Consider the following 19,999-nt stretch of genomic DNA (forward strand, 5'->3'; position numbering starts at 1 on the left):
TTGCAATCACAGCTTTCCCTGGGAGCCTAGATCAAAGAAACCATCCATCAAAAACCGCGAGTCCGTGTTGTAAAGATCCCAGCACACTAAGAATAAATAGAGTCTGAAATGTTTCCTTGAGCTAGTGTAGTTTATTTAATGTTTCGACTATATCCTAATAGTCATCTTTAGGAATACTGATGTTGTCCTCATTATAACCATTGATGAAACACTCTGAGTCCGTGTTGTGAAGATAATATAAAATCCCTGCACACTAAGAATAACAAGAGTCTGAAATGTTTCCTTGAGCTAGTGCAGTTTATTCAACGTTTCGACTATATCCTGATAGTCATCTTCAGGAATACTGATGTTATCCTCATTACAACCATTGATGAAACACTCTGAGTCCGTGTTGTAAAGATAATATAAAATCCCTGCGCACTAAGAATAAAAAGAGTCTGAAATGTTTCCTTGAGCTAGTGCAGTTTATTCAACGTTTCGAATATATCCTAATAGTCATCTTCAGGAATACTGATGTTGTCCTCGATATAATCATTGATGAAACACTCTGAGTCCGTGTTGTGAAGATAATATAAAATCCCTGCACACTAAGAATAAAAAGAGTCTGAAATGTTACCTTGAGCTAGTGCAGTTTATTCAACGTTTCGACTATATCCTAATAGTCATCTTCAGGAATACTGATGTTGTCCTCATTATAACCATTGATGAAACACTCTGAGTCCGTGTTGTAAAGATAATATAAAATCCCTGCACACTAAGAATAAAAAGAGTCTGAAATGTTTCCTTGAGCTAGTGTAGTTTATTCAACGTTTCGAATATATCCTAATAGTCATCTTCAGGAATACTGATGTTATCCTCATTACAACCATTGATGAAACACTCTGAGTCCGTGTTGTGAAGATAATATAAAATCCCTGCACACTAAGAATAAAAAGAGTCTGAAATGTTTCCTTGAGCTAGTGCAGTTTATTCAACGTTTCGACTATATCCTGATAGTCATCTTCAGGAATACTGATGATGTCATCATTATAACCATTGATGAAACACTCTGAGTCCGTGTTGTACAGATATTATAAAGTCCCTGTTCACCAAGAATAAAGAATAAAACGTATTTCTGTATTAGGATTACGCATAATTTACACACAATATCGCCTATAATGTACTTGTACCCTGGCACTGGAATTTATATCATAACGTATATTAATATTCGGAATAAACATCTTCATAACTTAAAAAAACAAATGTACATTCAAATAACGAGTGATGACCAGAAAAGTGTTTAAATAAACTACGCACAAGGAAATATTTCACACACTATTTTAGATTTTTTTTTGTCATCGTTACATTGTGAGATTTAAAACTCTATAGATCTATATTCAGGCATCACTAACGATTAATGTCGTTAACGGATAAAGTGTGTGTTGCTGGTATTTGTCTAATTGACCGCGCGTTGAGTAATGACGAACTGTCGACTCGATTGATGAGAAAAATGTTGCGGCATCGAAAAAAAAATCGTTAACTTCGTTATGAAGTTTTGTCGATCACCGGTAAATTGCTCGGTGACTCAAATCTGATTATAGAACTCTGGATCCAGTTCCACAGTTGTGTGGGTTTTATTTGACTCTGGATCCAGTTCCACAGTTGTGTGGGTTTAATTTGATTCTGCATCTAAATTCAACGGTTGTGTAGATTTGATTTGACTTTGAATCCAGTTCCACAATTTTATGGGTTTTATTTGACTTTTGAATCCAGTTCCACAATTTTATGGGTTTAATTTGACTTTTGAATCCAGTTCCACAGTTTTATGGGTTTAATTTGACTATTGAATCTAGTTCCACAATTTTATGGGTTTAATTTGACTTTTGAATCCAGTTCCACAATTTTGTGGGTTTAATTTGACTTTTGAATCCAGTTCCACAATTTTATGGGTTTAATTTGACTTTTGAATCCAGTTCCAGAGTTTTATGGGTTCAATTTGACTTTTGAATCCAGTTCCACAGTTTTATGGGTTTAATTTGACTTTTTAATCCAGTTCCATTTCCATTCCCAGTTCCAGTCCCATTCGTCTGGGGTTAATTTCACTCAGTTCCACAGATTATTTTGTGTGTGATCTACATCGTGATTTGTCGAATCCTGGTCTGTAGTAAAAACCAACTTGAGAGTTCAGTGTTTCAATGAAACGTAAAATTACGCTAATTTGTTTACATCGCCGATGTCGAGTACGTAGACCCTTTTCAGACGGTATTCCGAACCCGGTGAATTATTTCGTATGATAAAAGTGTCTCTTTAAACACTCTCAATTCGGCTCGCGTTTCGTTAGTGTACAATAATGAGCTCACTGTCACCGGCTCGATTGAGTCAATCGTTCATTAAGCGGTATCACACAGCGGTATCAGAAAAATTGACGTGTTGAATTTACATCGAGGAATTGATGAGAATGATTAGTCGTAGATGTAATAGAAATGCTTGACTCTCAAACCGGATGAGGTGGGGTCGAACCCCATTGGGCCCGTGCTACGCGGGTTGGACTCGAATGGGTTCGAATCCCGTTGAACCCGCGGCTGATCGTCAGTGTAACCTGACTCACCGATATCCGCGGATAGCAACTAATTCCATCTTTCCGTATACGAATGATTTCATTCCATTTTCTCGATCTTTTTTTCAGAAAGAAGTCGATTCCAACAGCTTTAGAATTAGAAGAGCTAAACTATCTCGAGACCAGCCATGATGACGAACGCGAGCGTCGGTGGGTTCAGCGCAGAATTTTGCGAAATGACCAAGACGAATTTACTGTGCGACCCGTTCTACGTGAACATGTTTTACATCCTCGGTCGTTACGCTATTTACGTCGTTGCGGCAATCGGCATCGTCGGGAACGTCCTGACCCTGTTGGCGGCCGGTGGTCAGGCCTTGCGTAGCTCTGCCTCGTGGTACATGTGCTCTATAGCGGCCGTCGACACGGTTTACCTGTTCATGCGACCCGTTTTGGCGTACGGCCACGAGAACGAGTACGTTTGCAAACTGATGCAAGCCTGGCTGTTCACGGCGAATACGGCGGGCACCTGGACGGTCATAGCGATGACCGCCGAGAGGGCGTTCGTCGTGCTCTTCCCGTTCAAAGCTACCGAATTCTGTACGGTGAAAAAAGCCATCGCAATCACGGGGGCTATATTCGTTCTGGCATGTCTAGGGGGAGGGCCGGCTTACGCGTTTTACGATACCATCAAAATCTGCGACCTGTTCGCCTGTTTGTCGAGCAATCACATAGGCGAGCCTCTGTACGACTTCTGGTCGCACGTCATCAACAGTTTACTATTCTATCTGCCGATACCGAGCCTGTTTCTGTTCAACACGGCGATCGTGATGACGTTGCTGCGAGCGGCGGCGTCCACCTCGGAGATGACCGCCGCCACGAAGACGACCAAAGCGTCGAAAGAGAAAGAACTGACGGTGACGCTGATGTCCGTGTCGGTATCGTTTCTGGTTTTGAACGTGCCGTTTTGCGTGAATTTCTTCGTCCAGGATCTCTACAATTACATCAAGTTAGCCTGCACGAGCCTCCTGCACTCCCTGATCATGTTCGACTCGTCGGCGCAACTTCTGCACGTGATCGGACACGCGATCAACGGTTACATCTACTGCATTCGCAGCCCGAATTTCAGAAACCAGTTGTCCTACATGTTTAAGTGTCAAACTCCCCCGACCAATAAGTCGTCGGCTAGCTCGGCCGCCAAGGCTTGAGTTACGGTCCTCAAAAAAGAGCTTTTTCACCTTCGAATTTGTTTTTTTTTTTCACCATTAGCTTTATATTTTGCGACTCCAAATTTTTAACAAGGGGCGATACGATAAGTAAAAAAGTGGTATTAAATCTTACGACCAGGTCATAGACTGGTCTTGAGTTGTTAGATTATAGAAATAGATTGAGCTTAGACCGGTCTTAAGTTGTTAGATTGGCTATAGAACTAAAATCAGCTTAGACTGGTCTTAAGTTGTTAGATTGGCTATAGAACTAAAATCAGCTTAGACTGGTCTTAAGTTGTTAGATTGGCTAAAGACCTAAACAACAATAAACTTAAATTGGTCTTAATAAGGTTGTTGGATTGGTTAGGGAGACGAAAAAGGTGTAAGACTGGTCTCAAATTTAAGCTACGACTTCGCCCTTGGCCCAGGGTCCGGTTTCCTGAAAAAGTATAAACCTAAAAAGCGGTTAAGTTTGAATTCTTGTTCTCATCGAAAACGCCAGGTGGCGAATTATTAAATTGTAATCAAACTTTGAATTCGAGTTGAACTTTATCAGGTAGTAACCGGACTTAAAAGTTTTTAAAATTCGCACCATCACAATTACATATTTAGCTTAATACTGCACATATTTTTGCGAAACTAAGAATTGATGACACACTGTTGGCTAATAATGTAAACCACAATCAGTCGCTGGCCGGTTCAGGCTTGTTGGAAGATTGTCAACACGAACTGGATACGAATTTTACGATTAACAAAAAATTCTGTGAATTGGACCGATCCTGCAACTACTTAAACTGTACTTCGATTTCCGATTTCAAAATCCAACCTCTATTTCGTTCCCTGTGGGTTTGATTGGTCGGTTTGTTAATGAAACCCTAAGGTAATTGCGTGAATATTTCAAATGGAATCGGCGAAAATCGTTGTCACTTTATGGACATTCAAAAAAATCCACGATACAAACAGGTACACACCGGCTTTTACTTAATTCCTCTTTCTTAAATGTTTAATAAATTCTACATCAGTTGTGGTCACGTTGCTTGTTGTTTTTAGTTGTCGTTCGGAGACATGAAGACGACGCCTTTTCTTTTTCTATTCGGATAAACGGATTCTGTTTTTGTGTGAAATGCCTGCAGTTTGGTGATCTCCACCAATGTAGAGATGAACAAATTTGCCGATAGATTTCAATTTGATCTTCGTCAAAAACATCCGCTATTTTATCTTTTATTGCTACTTAATGACACAGTCTTATAGCATTTTTCTGGGGCATATATCTTACTGACACAGTCTTATAGCAGCTTTCTGGGGCATATATCTTACTGACACAGTCTTATAACAGCTTTCTGGGGTATATATCTTACTGATACAGTCTTATAGCAGCTTTCTGGGGCATATATCTTACTGACACAGTCTTATAGCAGCTTTCTGGGGTATATATCTTACTGACACAGTCTTATAGCAGCTTTCTGGGGCATATATCTTACTGATACAGTCTTATAGCAGCTTTCTATATCTTACTGACAATTTTTGGGTTATCGATATTTAAGTTATAGTGTAATCTATTGTGACGAATGGCGCTAAACGGTCGTGGACAAAAATGTATCTTTTGGCCATAGAATGCACTACCTGCATTTACGGTCTTATGTTTATTGTGAACGACATTAGTGACGAATCGTTGAACATTTACAGAAATGTCGACAAAAATACGCGCGCATGTCTTTGCCCAGTAGGAGATATACGTAAAAATTGATACAGTAGTTGAGGGCTTGTAGACGCGAGGCGACCTGTACCATTCTCTCGTCCACGACCGCGTGAACTCCGAGCGTGTTTAGCAACGAGATTAACATCGACGGGAAAGTCGTAGCCGTAAAAACGACGGATACGGTGACCAGCATGACGGTCGTGCGGGTAGCGGTGGCCGACTTCCTATCGGTCGAGCGCGGGCCTTTACGCGCGAAGAGTAGAACCACGATGGCCGTGTTAGCCGCCGCGATCAGGAACTGCGGCACGAAGTAGCATAGACTTCCGACAGCGGTCATGTATTCGTCGTGCCGACCCGGTACGGTGTAACAACCCAGCGATACCGTAAAACGCATGCTGAAGAAAAAGCCCGACGACAGCGCGAAGCAGCCGACCGTGACGCAAGCCACGGCGCTTCGGGCGAAGGTTTTCGTGCAGATTAGGCGCGACGACAGCGGGAACGAAACGACGGCCAGACGCTCGAGCGATATAGCGACGACGAGCCAGGAACTGTTACAGTACGACGCGAGGAACACGACCTCATAGACGGCGCAGGCGGCCGCGCTGTTTACAGGCACGCCGCCGAAGCCTAGTTCCCGTAGCCAGAAATGCAACAGCGGCATCGCCTCCAAAGCGACGCAGACGAGCATATCGCTAACCGACAACATTATGAGATAATTCGAATAGGACAAGGCGCGGAACTGTCGGCTGCCGGCTATCAGCAAAGTGCACGTGTTCCCGAACGCACCCGACGCGAACAGAATCGGTAACAATACCAGCGAAAGCAGACGCGTGCGACCCGACTCGTTTACCGTGGACATCAGTATTATATAGCTGTTGTAAGGTCGGCCGATCGCGGCGATATCGCTGCTGCTAGAATTCATCGTCGTTCGGATTCAGATTTTTCTCTCGAACAATGTGAGAAAGTATAATCGAACGCTTAATGAAAACGAACCGGTTTGACTTCGATCTTAACAGTGACATAAACTATCTATATCGACGTCTTCATTCATCTATTTGTTAAAGTTATTGTAATCGTAATTTGATTCCCGTTTTTTCAATTGAAAACTTTTCTTCACAGAAATATCAGATGAATCATCCTATTGTGTAACTAATCGCGAGACGTATTAGGCCTATTATTCGCCAGCTAAACCGGTCAATTCCGTGACAATAGCTTCTTCCTGCCTTGATGAAATATTCATGGATGATCTATTTATTAAAGTGCAATTGTACCTATCCCTCATCACCTATCGTCCTGTGCAGTTGGCTCAGTTTGTTGAGTGGAGAACTGGGAACAAATAGGTCCCTAGTTCGAAACCAGCTCTGGCGTTAGCTGTCGTTGGAGACATACGTGGACTGAACTCTGCTCCATAACAACTTATAAAAAAGGCCCTCTCTTAAGACTTTCTTGGGGTTACACTGTTATTTGCAGTTGGGACATAAAATTGTTCTTTCTTAACATACGGTAGCTTAGTGAAAGGCTACGTGTAGTTACCAAATTGGTTATTCCGGAAGCTAGCAACGCTTACACGCTCGTGTATGCCAGTTCGAATCCCGATTTTTTTAGTTATTTATCTAGATTTATCTAGAGTTAGATTTTATCCCGAAAAAGATTAACTGTTGCTCCTTAAATTCGATTTCCAAATCATTTCAAAACTCATAAAAACGAAAGAGTTACTTATATTCGACAAGCTGTAGTGGAATGATAGCTTTTCCTAGGACAGCTTAATAACGAATGAAACGGTGAACTAATCGTTAATAGCATAGGTCACACGGGGACCCACCGTGAATACCAAAATACAGGAAAGAACAACATGTTTTTACAGCAAAGCCGAAGGAACGTTTATGATTAGATAACGGCTTATTGTCGATATCGAGGTCGTGGATTTATTCCGGGAATTTTATTTGAAAGCCTTTGGTTATATATATATATATATATATATATATATATATATATATATATATATATATATATATATATATATATATATATATATATATATATATATATATATATATATATATATATATATATATACAATGCAACAGGTTGACGTATAGGTAATCACGTTCTGATAGGAATCCCCCATGAGTATTAAAGCTCGCTCGTCGGTAGTGCCGCGGCAAGGGCCACCTTTTCAGTAGTCGGAATTAGTCGACTATAGTCGAACTAAACGAAACCGAATGTCCGTTAGTCGGAACTATATTCCGGAAATGTTTCGAAAGTCAAGCGCGTTTGGTGGTTTGTTCCGACCACTAGTCGACTAGATACGAAAACCGAATTTGGCACAGGTTATCGCACTACAGTCGTTATAAACGGTACGTGCCATTGAAATATTTGCTCGTAACTGTCACATGTATAGATTCACTTTTGCGTGTTAGATAAGGCTCTGCCAAAACTCGGTTGAGCCTATATAGGCATATTGTAATCCTTCTCAGGGATTCGAACCTGATGACATCGCGAGACTCTGCCACGTTCCTCCCTCGGCAGGGATTCGAACCTGATGACATCGCGAGACTCTGCCGCGTTCCTCCCTCGGCAGGGATTCGAACCTGATGACATCGGACGACTCTGCCCCGTTCCTCCCTCGGTAGGGATTCGACCTGATGGCATCGTGAGACTCTGCCACGTTCCTCCATCGGTAGGGATTCGAAGCTGATGGCATCGTGAGACTCGGCCACGTTCCTCCGTCGGTAGGGATTCGAACCTGATGACATCGGACGACTCTGCCCCGTTCCTCCCTCGGTAGGGATTCGACCTGATGGCATCGTGAGACTCTGCCACGTTCCTCCATCGGTAGGGATTCGAAGCTGATGGCATCGTGAGACTCTGCCACGTTCCTCCATCGGTAGGGATTCGAACCTGATGGCATCGTGAGACTCGGCCACGTTCCTCCGTCGGTAGGGATTCGACCTGATGGCATCGTGATTATCTCCGTCAAGCAGCTTCATGCATGTGTTATTTCTTTTGAATTTGAATCTTGAATAATTTCGTTTCAAATGACAGAAATGTAACAGTATAAATCTTAATACTTCTAAACTATCGATATGAGCTTATACCTTGCAATAAATAACCCGTTAAAAGTCATGTATCATAAATAAAACGACTTTTCTACAGCCGCAACAAACTGATCCGCGCGATGAAATTCGATATGTAATCAATCTCTCCATCGACTTCAGTATCTATTTCTGCACAGAACTCAATTCCGTCGCACCAAACCACGCCGGTGTGTCATCCGGTACAAACCGATTCAGAAATAGATTTTATCCGTTCGAAAATATCACACAGAAATAGTGTGACATGGATCGTGTCAAATTCTGTCCCGTCCCCGATTAGAGGGCGCGTGTTCACGCGTGAACTACTCACTCGATACTAAACAATTAAGGCTATCGAAACGATGATGGGGCACAATCACTTCCAGGACCATTTTATTTTGCCTCTGGGTTTGGCTCTGGATCCAATTCCACAATTGTCTGGGCATAATTGTTCCAATGCAGTTCCACCGTTGTGTGGGTTTAATTTGACTCTGGGTCCAGTTCCACAGTTATGTGGGTTTAATTTCACCGTGGGTCCAATTCCACGGTTCAGTTGTCTGGGCTTAATTTGACTCTGGATCCAGTTCCACAGTTGTATAGGTTTAATTTGACTCTGGATCCAGTTCCACCGTTGTGTGTGTTTAATTTGACTCTGGGTCCAGTTCCACAGTTATGTGGGTTTAATTTCACCGTGGGTCCAATTCCACGGTTCAGTTGTCTGGGTTTAATTTGACTCTGGATCCAGTTCCACAGTTGTATAGGTTTAATTTGACTCAGGATCCAGTTCCGCAGTTGTGTGGGTTTAATTTGACTGTGAACTCAGTTCCGCAGTTGTGTGGGTTTAATTTGACTCAGGATCCGATTCCACAGTTATGTGGGTTAAACGCTTCGATGCAGAAAAAAACTACAAGAATAGGTCTATAGTATTTATTAACAGGCGTATGATTACTTGTTATTATTATTCAAGTTTTATTGACAAATATCTGCAACAGCTGATTCTGTTTTCTGACGATTTGAATTATTCTTTTTTTTATGATCTTCGACGACCACCTGGAGAAGACGTTTCATTATCGGTTGAAGATTCTCTTCAATCTCGGATCTAAGAAATATCGCGAGTTCCGCAAACGATATTCCCTCCTTTCCGTCGGTGTCGCATTCTTCGAGTTTTTTCCTTATTTCTTCGTCGCGCTCGCCGTGCTGACCGAGAATTGCCAGGAAACTTTCCAATTCCCCCTTCTCCAACGATCCGCTTTTGTCTTTGTCGTATGCGACAAAAATACGTTTCCATTTGTGATTGACTATTTGGCTGAAATCGTAAAATCGACCTCATGAAGTAAAGGTGAATTTCGAGACCGCAGTGTTAGATTTCAGTTTGTTTTTTTTATCCATTTGAGACTTTACTGCAAAATATACCGAGTAACAACCGAGACATCCTCCCTCTGCAGTGACTCGAACCTGATGGCATCGCTACACTCAGCCACGGCACGAACCCCTGCCACAGTAGACCGGGTGCGCAGGTACATGCGCAGCTTTCCGAACGAAAACTGGCGGCACCAATCAGATTGCTCGTTGTATAATCGTTGAGGCAAATTTCAAGGAAGAACTATAAATGGGAAAACCCGGGCTAAAATAAAACGGGATTTCTGATTGGCTAAAAATCACATCATCTGAACTGTGCATGTATCTGCGCACACGGTCGATTATGGCAGGGTTTCGTGCCGTGGCAATCTTGATGCCATCAGGTTCGAATCCCTGCCGGGGGAGGATGCAACCGAGACAGTAATTATAAATATTGACAAAATGATGTTCAACCTTTTTGGTGGTGAAGTTATTTTCAAGATCTCAATAGAGGTAACGATACCGAAATTGGGGGACACACGGGGCGATTTCGCCGGTAAAATCGCCCGGGCCAAATTCGGTTTTCGTATCTAGTCGACTAGTGGTCGGAACTAATGACCGAATGCGCTTGATTTTCGAACTATTTCCGGAATATAGTTACGACTATCGGACATTCGGTTTCGTTTAGTTCGACTATAGTCGACTAACTCAGATAACCGAAGGTGGCCCAGTGTGTTAGGCTTTACGGAGATCCTTTAGCATCGAGCGCCGTATTCAACCGACCAATTATTCACGTGATTTATGAAAGGTGGCGCCACCGGCTGGTCGTTCGATTAATGAAAGGTGGCGCCACCGGCTGGTCGTTTAATCAACTCGGCGCTGTTATATCAAATGGAATGTTTACGATTTAAGTGAAGGGGCACTTCATTTGAAAAATACCAAAACATTTCTTACCATTGTACAGTTCGATAAACACGTTATTAACTATTATTGACATACCTTAGCCATACCAGTGTGAACTCATAAAACCCTATTTTATCAGACCGGGATTCAGAGGGATACTGTCGTTCCAATTCCTGTAGAATATATAAAATTTGTCAAATTAGCTTCTGCATTTCCAGTAGATATCGTCTGCGAGATATCGATTTTTATTCAATACACAGAATAGAATTTTATCATCGCGAAAAGTCCTAATACCTCGCTGAGCTGACGATCGGAGAGCACATCTGATACCGTTTCACGCGAAACCTGCAGCGTTTCTCCATCGAACTGTTCGATACAAACCCGTAGCACTGGTTTGAAAGACCTGGTGAGGTTGCCGGCTCCGATCTGGTATTGCCGGAAAATCCCATCGCATATATCTAAGTAGGAGTCCATCGCAATTTGTGACCGCATTGCTTCGCGTGTGTGCGTTAACTGTCGAATATGCCTGGTTTCCAAGGTCCGTTACGCCCACCGACTATAAAGGTTTGGACGAGCATGTAAGGATTATTTATAAACGAGTAAACTAAAGTCAACCATACTTTTTTCTATAGTTTGAAAGGCGACCTCTGTTTAACCCGATTTAATAATATTCAATTACGTTAATTTGACAACGGGCGATCTACTGCTCGTCACGCCACCTGGTGGAATAGCTGGTGGGTTCCCCAATTTGGATTGTGACAAGCCACATTTTATTTTTGCGAAGATCAAGCTCTTTTTATTGAGTTAGAATAGTGTATTTTGAGTTTGTGTGTTTATTCGGCCACAATTAGAAATACCCTAGCCCTTTTTGGTTCAATTGACTCTGGATCCAGTTCCACAGTTGTGTGGGTTTAATTTGACTGTGAATCCAGTTCCACAGTTGCGTGGGATTAATTTGACTCAGGATCCAGTTCCACAGTTGTGTGGGTTTAATTTGACTCTGAATCCAGTTCCGCAGTTGTGTGGGTTTAATTTGACTGTGAATCCAGTTCCACAGTTGTGTGGGATTAATTTGACCCTGGATCCAGTTCCACAGTTGTGTGGGTTTAATTTGACTCTGGATCCAGTTCCACAGTTGTGTGGGTTTAATTTGACTCTGGATCCAGTTCCACAGTTGTGTGGGTTTAATTTGACTCTGAATCCAGTTCCGCAGTTGTGTGGTTTTAATTTGACTGTGAACTCAGTTCCACAGTTGTGTGGGTTTAATTTGACTCTGGATCCCACAGTTGTGTGGGTTTAATTTGACTGTGAATCCAGTTCCACAGTTGTGTGGGTTTAATTTGACTCTGGATCCAGTTCCACAGTTGTGTGGGTTTAATTTGACTCTGGATCCAGTTCCGCAGTTGTGTGGGTTTAATTTGACTGTGAATCCAGTTCCGCAGTTGTGTGGGATTAATTTGACCCTGAATCCAGTTCCACAGTTGTGTGGGTTTAATTTGACTCTGAATCCAGTTCCACAGTTGTGTAGGTTTAATTTGACTCTGAATCCAGTTCCGCAGTTGTGTGGGTTTAATTTGACCCTGGATCCAGTTCTACAGTTGTGTGGGTTTAATTTAACCTGACTCTCATGATTGCAGAAAAAGTCGCCTTTAATTTTTTTTCTATACCTCCCATCATAATAAACTGCAATTTTCGCTCAATTTGAATTTTTTTCTGCGATCAAAGTTTTCCGTGGATAATAATCAAATAATAAAAAAAAGTTATCATTATTTTCGCCGTTCCCATCCATTTAGAACGCCTTTTTCATTTTTTATCTCGACAAACTTGCATTATTTGCCTACGGGCTATCTGATTTCCCGCCTCTCCTTTCGACGACTAGACGAAAGTCGAATAGTTCGGCTGCGAAACAGAAAGCGTAGCTAAAAAAATGTATAATTCATCTCAACTTTTATTGACAAATATCTACATCAGCTGATTGTTTTCATGACGATTGAAATTAGGCGACTGCGCGATAATCTTCGACGGCCTTTTGGATAAACTCATCCATTTTCGTGTCGAGTATTTCCTTGATCTCAGATCTGACAAATTTCTCAAGTTCCTCGAACGATATTCCCTCCTTTCCGTCGGTGTCGCATTCGGTGAGTTTTTTCCTTATTTCTTGCTCGCGCTCGCCGAACTGACCGAGGAATGCCAGGAAACTTTCCAATTCGTTCTTCTCCATCGATTCGCTGTTGTCTTTGTCGTATTCGACGAAAGTATATTTCCATTTGTGAAGGGCAGCCTTGCTGAAAATGTCAAATCAATGCCATGAATTGAACGACTAGTAACCAAGACAAAAATTATAGAAATAGACGAAATGATCTTCAAACTTTTATTTCCATGATGGCGATGTATCGAATCAGGTAACAATACTAGACAAAATAATACCGAACAGCTTGATGCAAGCGCTACGATGTTGTGAGATGTTATATCAAATGGAATGTTTGCGATTTAGGTGAAGGGGCACTTCGTTTGCAGAAAAAACAAAAAAATTCCGTACCACCCTGCAGTTTGATAAAAGCGTTGTTAGCGTAAATGCTAAAATTGACTTACCTAAACCATTCCTGCGCGAGTTCATGAAACCCTATATCATCAGATCGGGAATCACGGGGATACTTTCGGTCCAATTCCTGGATAGAATATATCAAATTCTTCATATTAACTTTCGCATTAATAATAATAATAATAATAATAATAATAATAATAATAATAATAACGATAACGATAACGATAACGATAACGATAACGACGACGACGACGACGACGACGACGACGACGACGACGACGACGACGACGACGACGACGACGACGATAAGGATAACAATAATAATAATAATAATAACAATAATAATAATAATAATAATAATAATAACAATAATAATAATAATAATAATAAGTCATTTATATAGCGCAGTTTTCCATAGTATTAAAGTTCAAATGCGCTCCTGCGGGTGCATTACGAGTTGAAGTAAGCACAGAGCAGTTTAGTTTTAATGAACGTTTTGAACCGAGGTAGTGACATATTTAACGCAGCATGTGGAAGGTCGATATAGTTATTCCAAAGTCTAGGAGCAATCCGCGAAATGAAACCTTCTCTTCTTAATCCGCCGCTAGGGTTCAGCTGCAACAACAGATGGTGGGAATTTATTTGTATGGTCTTTAAAAAGGTTGTATCGTTCGATATCTTTCTTATTTGACTAGGGGTCGGGCATATAGTTTCGATTTGAAAGTGATGAAAAATGCGGTTTCATTTTCATTGCTCTACCACCAAAATTAGAAACTGCATTATGCGAGATATCAATTTTATCCATTTCCGACCAAACACCCATATAATCATCTTTTCTTACCTCGATGAACTGACGATCGAACATAACCCTGAACACAGAGTTACGCGAAATCCTCATCGGCGTATTTCCGTCGAACCGTTCGATGCATTTCTCTACGATTCGTTTGAAAACATTCTCATCGAAGCGACCGATCTGATATCGGTCGAAAATCTCCCGGAAGTATTTTAGGTAGTTTGTGTAGTCCATCGCAATTTGTGACCGCTTTACTTCCTGAGCTTACGTTCAATGTCGAATATGTCTGGTTTCCAAGGTCTGTTTCGACCAACGACTTTATAACGCTACAGGGCAGGTTTAGACGAGCAGGTTTAGTCGAATAAACGAATGTCGACAATATTTTCTATACAGTTTAAAAGGCGACCTCTGTTTAACCCGGGGCAATAATATTCAATTAGCATAGCGATTAATATGTAATTTTGACAACGGACGATCTACTGCTCGTCACGCCACCTGGTGGTATAGCTAGTTTTGCGGGTTCCCCAATGGATTACGCCGAACAGCATTTTATTTCTGCGAAGATCAAGCTCTTTGTATAGACTAAGTGTGCCTGCATAGTAAGGCCACGCTAAGAAATACCCTTGTTTCTAATCAGCCCTTTTTGGAAACGCGTGACGAGGGCGACAGATTTTTATTTTTACCTACTTTTTTTACGAAATGCAGAAATGAAAAGCCTTTTTCTAAATTCTAAAAGTGACGAGGGCGACTAATTTTTTTTGTTATTTGAACGGCGAGATTTAGGTGCCGACGGAATTCACGGGGACGAAAGAACTTCGTTACCGAAATAACCTGCCACAGTCGTATTGGGGTACCCGCAGTGATACTGTGGCAATCGAGGATTCCACTCATGGCAGGCGAGGATCCGCCAGGTTCGCTAGTAGATAGTTGGTCGTCCGCGTTCGATTTCCTTCTACATTTCAATTAAATCTAAACGAACCTTTCTCTTAGATAAATAAATTATCTATGAAAGGTATATCGATATCTGATTAGAAGAAAGTATTTCATATTTGGTGAGTCCTGTGATAGTATATGGATACAGCAGTCTAAAAATCCAGTTCAAAGTTCACTTAAAATTAACTAATTTTGACAGCAAGTAACCTACTGCTCGTCGCGCCATCTAACGGGATAGCGGGTTTTGCGGGTACCCCATTGCAAACCCGCAGCCGGGCTACTGTGGAAATCGAGGATTCCACATATGGCAGGTGAGGATCCGCCAGGAGTCGCTAGTAGTAGAGAGTTGGTAGTCCGCGTTCAATTTCCTTGACTACATACGAACGACTTCTTGCCAAAAGTAACACAGGCATTATATACACTGCTGTGAATACAAGCAGATAGGTTTTTTTGAAAGCATAAAGCCCCCGCACACGAGCGAATTTTGCATACGCATTTAGCGCTGCGCAAAATTGATTGGACCTAAGTTAAAATAATGGTAATTTCTAAAATTTTAAGACTATTTTTATTATTTTGTGGTCAGTAGCCTCAAACCTATCCATATCTACCTCGAAACGGATTATTTGATTTTAGACGAAAGTCGACGAATAACTTCGATAACTAAACAACAGCTACGAATATATCATAGAAACATTTATATTTATTTCGGGCAAACAATAACGTGTCAACTTATATTTACAAATAACTAAAAATGTTTTGCTATCAACGATCAAAAATCTCATTCCCAATAATCTTCGATGGCTTTCTTCACGAAACGTTCCATTATCGGGTCGAGTTTATCTTTAATTTCGGATTCAACGAATTTCCCGAGTTCCTCGAACGAAATTCCCTCCTTTCCGTCGGTGTCGCATTCTTCGAGTTTTTTCTTTATTTCTTCCTCGCGCTCGCCGATCTGACCGAGAATTGCCAGGAAACTTTCCAATTCTTCCTTCTCCAACGATCCGCTGTTGTCTAAGTCGTATTCCGCGAAAGTATCTTTCCATTTTTCGAGGATTTTTTTGCTGAAATTGTGAAATCGATGTCATGAAGTAAAAGTGTATATCAGTGATGATACCGCGGTGATTGATTCAAATGGATCGCAGTTTGTTTTCTTAGCAGCCCGTAGATTGGGTAAATCGTTACAATTAAGACAAACAATAAAGAAATTTAAAAAATTGAAAAGAAATGGACAAAACGATCGCCAAGCTTGTGATTTATTCAGTTATATCCCGTAGTCTCGAGGCATCCAACCAAATTAACCCCAATTAATCAGTGAATTAGTTGTTTGTCGGTTCAGTTCAAACTGGTTGAAAGATTGTTTGAATGAACCGGAACCGATTTTCCCAATTATGTACTTCGATTTAAACAAAAAAATACTGTAAATTCGACCGCTGATCACACAACTATATTTGTACTTCGATTTCCGATTTCGAAATCAAAACCCCGGGCGCAGTGGCCGAGTGGGTTAAGCCAGCGATCACTGGTCCCGTCAATCCAGGGTCTATGGTTTCTGGCGACAGAGTTTCTTGGTCGAAGGTTTAAAAGAAACATCGAACTCGCTTATATAATGCGCTGCGTGGCGCTCCGTGGGTTGAGGAAATTAAAAAAAAAAAAACAACCATCAAACCCCTGTTTCGCTCCCGGCAGGCGTGACTGGGTTTGCAAGGCACACCAAATCATAACAAATCATACAAAATCTACTCATCAAAAACATAACATTACTTTCAATTTACTTTGTTGACGTCGTAAAAATATTCTCTCGTAATTAATTTGTTACGCAGTAGCTGTACTGATTGGTGATTGTATTCCGATTCTCGTATCAAATATATTCAGGAAGCCGGTATCGGGCAAACATGACATTCAAGATGGCCACGAGGGCGACCATCGTTCAAGATGATAAACCGCGTTTTTAATAGGGGTGGGATATTGCACCTGCTTCAATTGCCGCTAACGCTGACCGTTAGATTAGGTGCCAACTTAAATGTTAGGTCCACCCTGATTCAAAGATCGGCTATTTACCGTACCTGAACCATTCTTGTGCGAAATGATGAAACTCAATATCATCACTTGTAGAATCTTTGGGCGGATATCTTTCTTTTAGTCCCTGAAAATACACGTATACATTTCTCAAATTAGGTTTTGCGCACTCCCGCCGGGTCCAGTTCCGCACTTTCGAGTTAACCCATCAGCACTCGGGAATGTCACTATGTAGTGTCAATTACTCCTTAGAAAATTCGAGGGCTAAGTTCATCTCGATACCGAATAGCTCATTTGCTGTTGTTTATTGCCATGCATTACAAATTCGTGTTGTTTTATAGTAAATAGTCAAGGCTTTCATATGATGTAAGATTTGATGAGGTGGGCCATCAAAATCGTGTCCTCCCCACCCCGAATTTCATCCAATCTACTTGGATTTGAAGAGCGCGCTAAGATCTGTCATGTTCCGACCCCAAATACTCGAAAAATTGAAATGGGAGGATGTTGATTTCTGTACGGTATATTGAGAGGCGCCTATAGTTTATCATAAACTATTGGGTTCGAATCCCACTATTGTTGTTTTTACGCTGCTACGAAAAAGTGACGGGCGGATTCGGGTGGCTTAAGGAGTATGTCGGATATGAGCAGGAGCGCATTTGAACTTTAATACTATGGAAAACTGCGCTATATAAATGACTTATTATTATTATTATTATTATTATTATTATTATTATTTTTATTATTATTATTATTATTATTATTATTATTATTATATAGCAGGACGGATATGTGCAGCTTGAGTGCTAATGGGTTAATGAGTGCTAATGGGTTAACTCATTGAAAATGAACTAACTTTAACTCAGAATTAACTGATAGTTTGATAGATAGGAATTTTTTATCGTAAAAAAAAAAAAAAAATTCTTACCGCCACGAAGCCGCTATCGTCGACCACGGAGCACAGATTGTTAGCCGAAATATCCGGTAATTCTCCATCGAACCGATCGATAGATATCTTTAAGACTTGCTTGAAAACCTTCTCTTCACTGCTACCGATCTGATAACCGTCAAAAATATCCCGGAAAAAATCGACGTAGTCCATCGCAACTTTTTGGCCGCTTTAATGTCTATGCGCAAGCGTCGAATATGTCTTATTTACAAGGTGCATTTTGACCACAACGACTATATAGGCCAAGACAGGTTTAGACGTCTCTGCAGGTCGTTACGTTTTAAAACCGTGGACAATCCCATTCAATTAGATATATTCATTGCATATGCGTGACGTCCTGACGACGAACCGTGACCGAAAATACGTTTTAGTATTTTTATCATGCTTCGAGATATGTAAATACTGTCAAAATTATGATATCATTTTTGACGCGTCCAAGGACGCGTGAACCCTTTTATTGGCGAATTTAGAAAAAATTCTTCACAAATTTTGGGGAATTTTTTGCGACTTTTCGAACAAATTTTTCCAAAACCTGCCTTTAATATGTTCCGAGAATGGAAGTCAACAGCCAAGATGCCGGGCGGGATACCGAATTTTAAGTCCGAAAGAATCGCAGCCCCAATACCCGACCGACTTCATGCAGGATTTTGACTCCAAAAGAGTTGATTATCTATTCTTATTCGATAGATTCGATGTTTCGAATAAATTCTATCGTTGCGCAAGGTTGACGTTCAAAAACGGCCACGTTTGCACAATACTGGTTGGTTGGGACTCATAATCGGAATGGTGGTCGTGTCTCTTTTACTCTTTTAACTCTATTCTTGTTGTGAGCGAGTGATATTGTTTTGATAAAAAAGTTCGAACCCGGTTCCACTGTTTTATCGGTTTAATTTGACTCTGAACCCAGTTCCACAGTTGTGTGGGTTTAATTTAACTCAGGATCCAGTTCCACAGTTGTGTGGGTTTGATTTGACTTTGAACCCAGTTCCACAGTTAAATGTGTGGGTTTAATTTGTTTCTTGATCCAGTTCCACTTGTGCGTAGTTTAAATATGTCTCTAAGTCCCGTTTAACAGTTGTGTGGGATATATTCGTCTATTAGCCCAGTTCCACAGTTGTATGGTTTTAATTTGTCTCTGGGTCCACTTTAACATTTGTGTGGGTTTAATTTCACTCTGAACCCAGTTCCACAGTTGTGTTGATTTAATTTCACTCTGAACCCAGTTCCACAGTTGTGTGGGTTTATTTTGTCTCTGGGTCCACTTTTACAGTTGTGTGGGTTTAATTTCACTCTGAACCCAGTTCCACAGTTGTGTGGATTTAATTTAACTCAGGATCCAGTTCACAGTAGTGTGGGTTTAATTCGCTTCTTGATTCAGTTCCACAGTTGTGTGGGTTTGATTTGACTCTGAACCCAGTTCCACAGTTGTGTGGGTTTAATTTGTCTCTGGGTCCACTTTAACAGTTGTGTGGGTTTAACTTGGCTCTGAACCCAGTTCCACAGTTGTGTGGGTTTAATTTGTCTCTGTCTCCAGTTCGAGAATTATGCGGCGGTTTAATTGATTCCAAACCCAATTCTACAATTCCACGTTATTGCTATCGCGGTTACGTTATTATTTTAATCACCGTTCAAAAAAAAAAAATTCAGCAATCATAACCGTAAGAAAAAAGACTTTTTTCAAGACTACTTTCACTAATCTTTACTCAGTAGCCGCAGCCATTTACATATCTACCTCGAAACGGATTATTTTATTTGATTTTAGCCGAATTATTTGGCTTCGATAGATAAACAACAGCTACGAATAATTTACCATAGAAACATTTATATTTATTTTTCCAGGTGACAATGACGTGTCGACTGATATTGACAAATAATCACTAAAAATGTTTTTTGCTTTCCGACGATCAAAAATATCACTTCTTAAAATCTTCGGTGGCCTTCTTGATGACACTTTCCATTATCGGGTCGAGTTTATCTTTAATATCGGATTCAACGAAATTCTGAAATTCCT

General features: G+C 40.9%; 3 protein-coding genes across 3 annotated transcripts; 1 reads left to right on the top strand and 2 right to left on the bottom strand.

The window, feature by feature from the left end:
- Positions 1 to 2,727: 2,727 nt before the first annotated feature.
- Positions 2,728 to 3,741, top strand: LOC141910006 (putative G-protein coupled receptor B0563.6). Its single transcript, XM_074800695.1, has one exon. It carries the CDS (start codon positions 2,728 to 2,730, stop codon positions 3,739 to 3,741), a length of 1,014 nt encoding a protein of 337 aa, XP_074656796.1.
- Positions 3,742 to 5,399: 1,658 nt separating this feature from the next.
- On the bottom strand, positions 5,400 to 6,362 carry LOC141910008 (putative G-protein coupled receptor 139). The gene has a single exon (XM_074800697.1). The coding sequence runs from the start codon at positions 6,360 to 6,362 to the stop codon at positions 5,400 to 5,402; it is 963 nt and encodes a 320-aa protein (XP_074656798.1).
- A 6,389-nt stretch (positions 6,363 to 12,751) lies between these two features.
- Positions 12,752 to 14,327, bottom strand: LOC141909564 (uncharacterized). Its single transcript, XM_074800022.1, has 3 exons — positions 14,142 to 14,327; positions 13,348 to 13,424; positions 12,752 to 13,040 (listed from the first exon to the last, which is right to left on the bottom strand). The coding sequence occupies exons 1-3, from the start codon at positions 14,325 to 14,327 to the stop codon at positions 12,752 to 12,754; spliced, it is 552 nt and encodes a 183-aa protein (XP_074656123.1).
- Between the last annotated feature and the right edge of the window lie 5,672 nt (positions 14,328 to 19,999).

The sequence above is a fragment of the Tubulanus polymorphus genome, chromosome 8 (assembly GCF_964204645.1).
Source record: "Tubulanus polymorphus chromosome 8, tnTubPoly1.2, whole genome shotgun sequence".
Taxonomy (NCBI): domain Eukaryota; kingdom Metazoa; phylum Nemertea; class Palaeonemertea; order Tubulaniformes; family Tubulanidae; genus Tubulanus; species Tubulanus polymorphus.

Excerpts from the sequence above, each read along its gene's own strand:
- LOC141910006 (XM_074800695.1), top strand. The coding sequence starts at position 2,728 with ATGACGAACGCGAGCGTCGGTGGGTTCAGCGCAGAATTTTGCGAAATG.
- LOC141910008 (XM_074800697.1), bottom strand. The coding sequence starts at position 6,362 with ATGAATTCTAGCAGCAGCGATATCGCCGCGATCGGCCGACCTTACAAC.
- LOC141909564 (XM_074800022.1), bottom strand. The coding sequence starts at position 14,327 with ATGGACTACACAAACTACCTAAAATACTTCCGGGAGATTTTCGACCGA. Across the intron at positions 13,425-14,141 it reads TCGATCGTCAGTTCATCGAG|GAATTGGACCGAAAGTATCC; the intron begins GTAAGAAAAGAT and ends TATTCTATCCAG. Across the intron at positions 13,041-13,347 it reads CTCGCGCAGGAATGGTTTAG|CAAGGCTGCCCTTCACAAAT; the intron begins GTAAGTCAATTT and ends TGACATTTTCAG.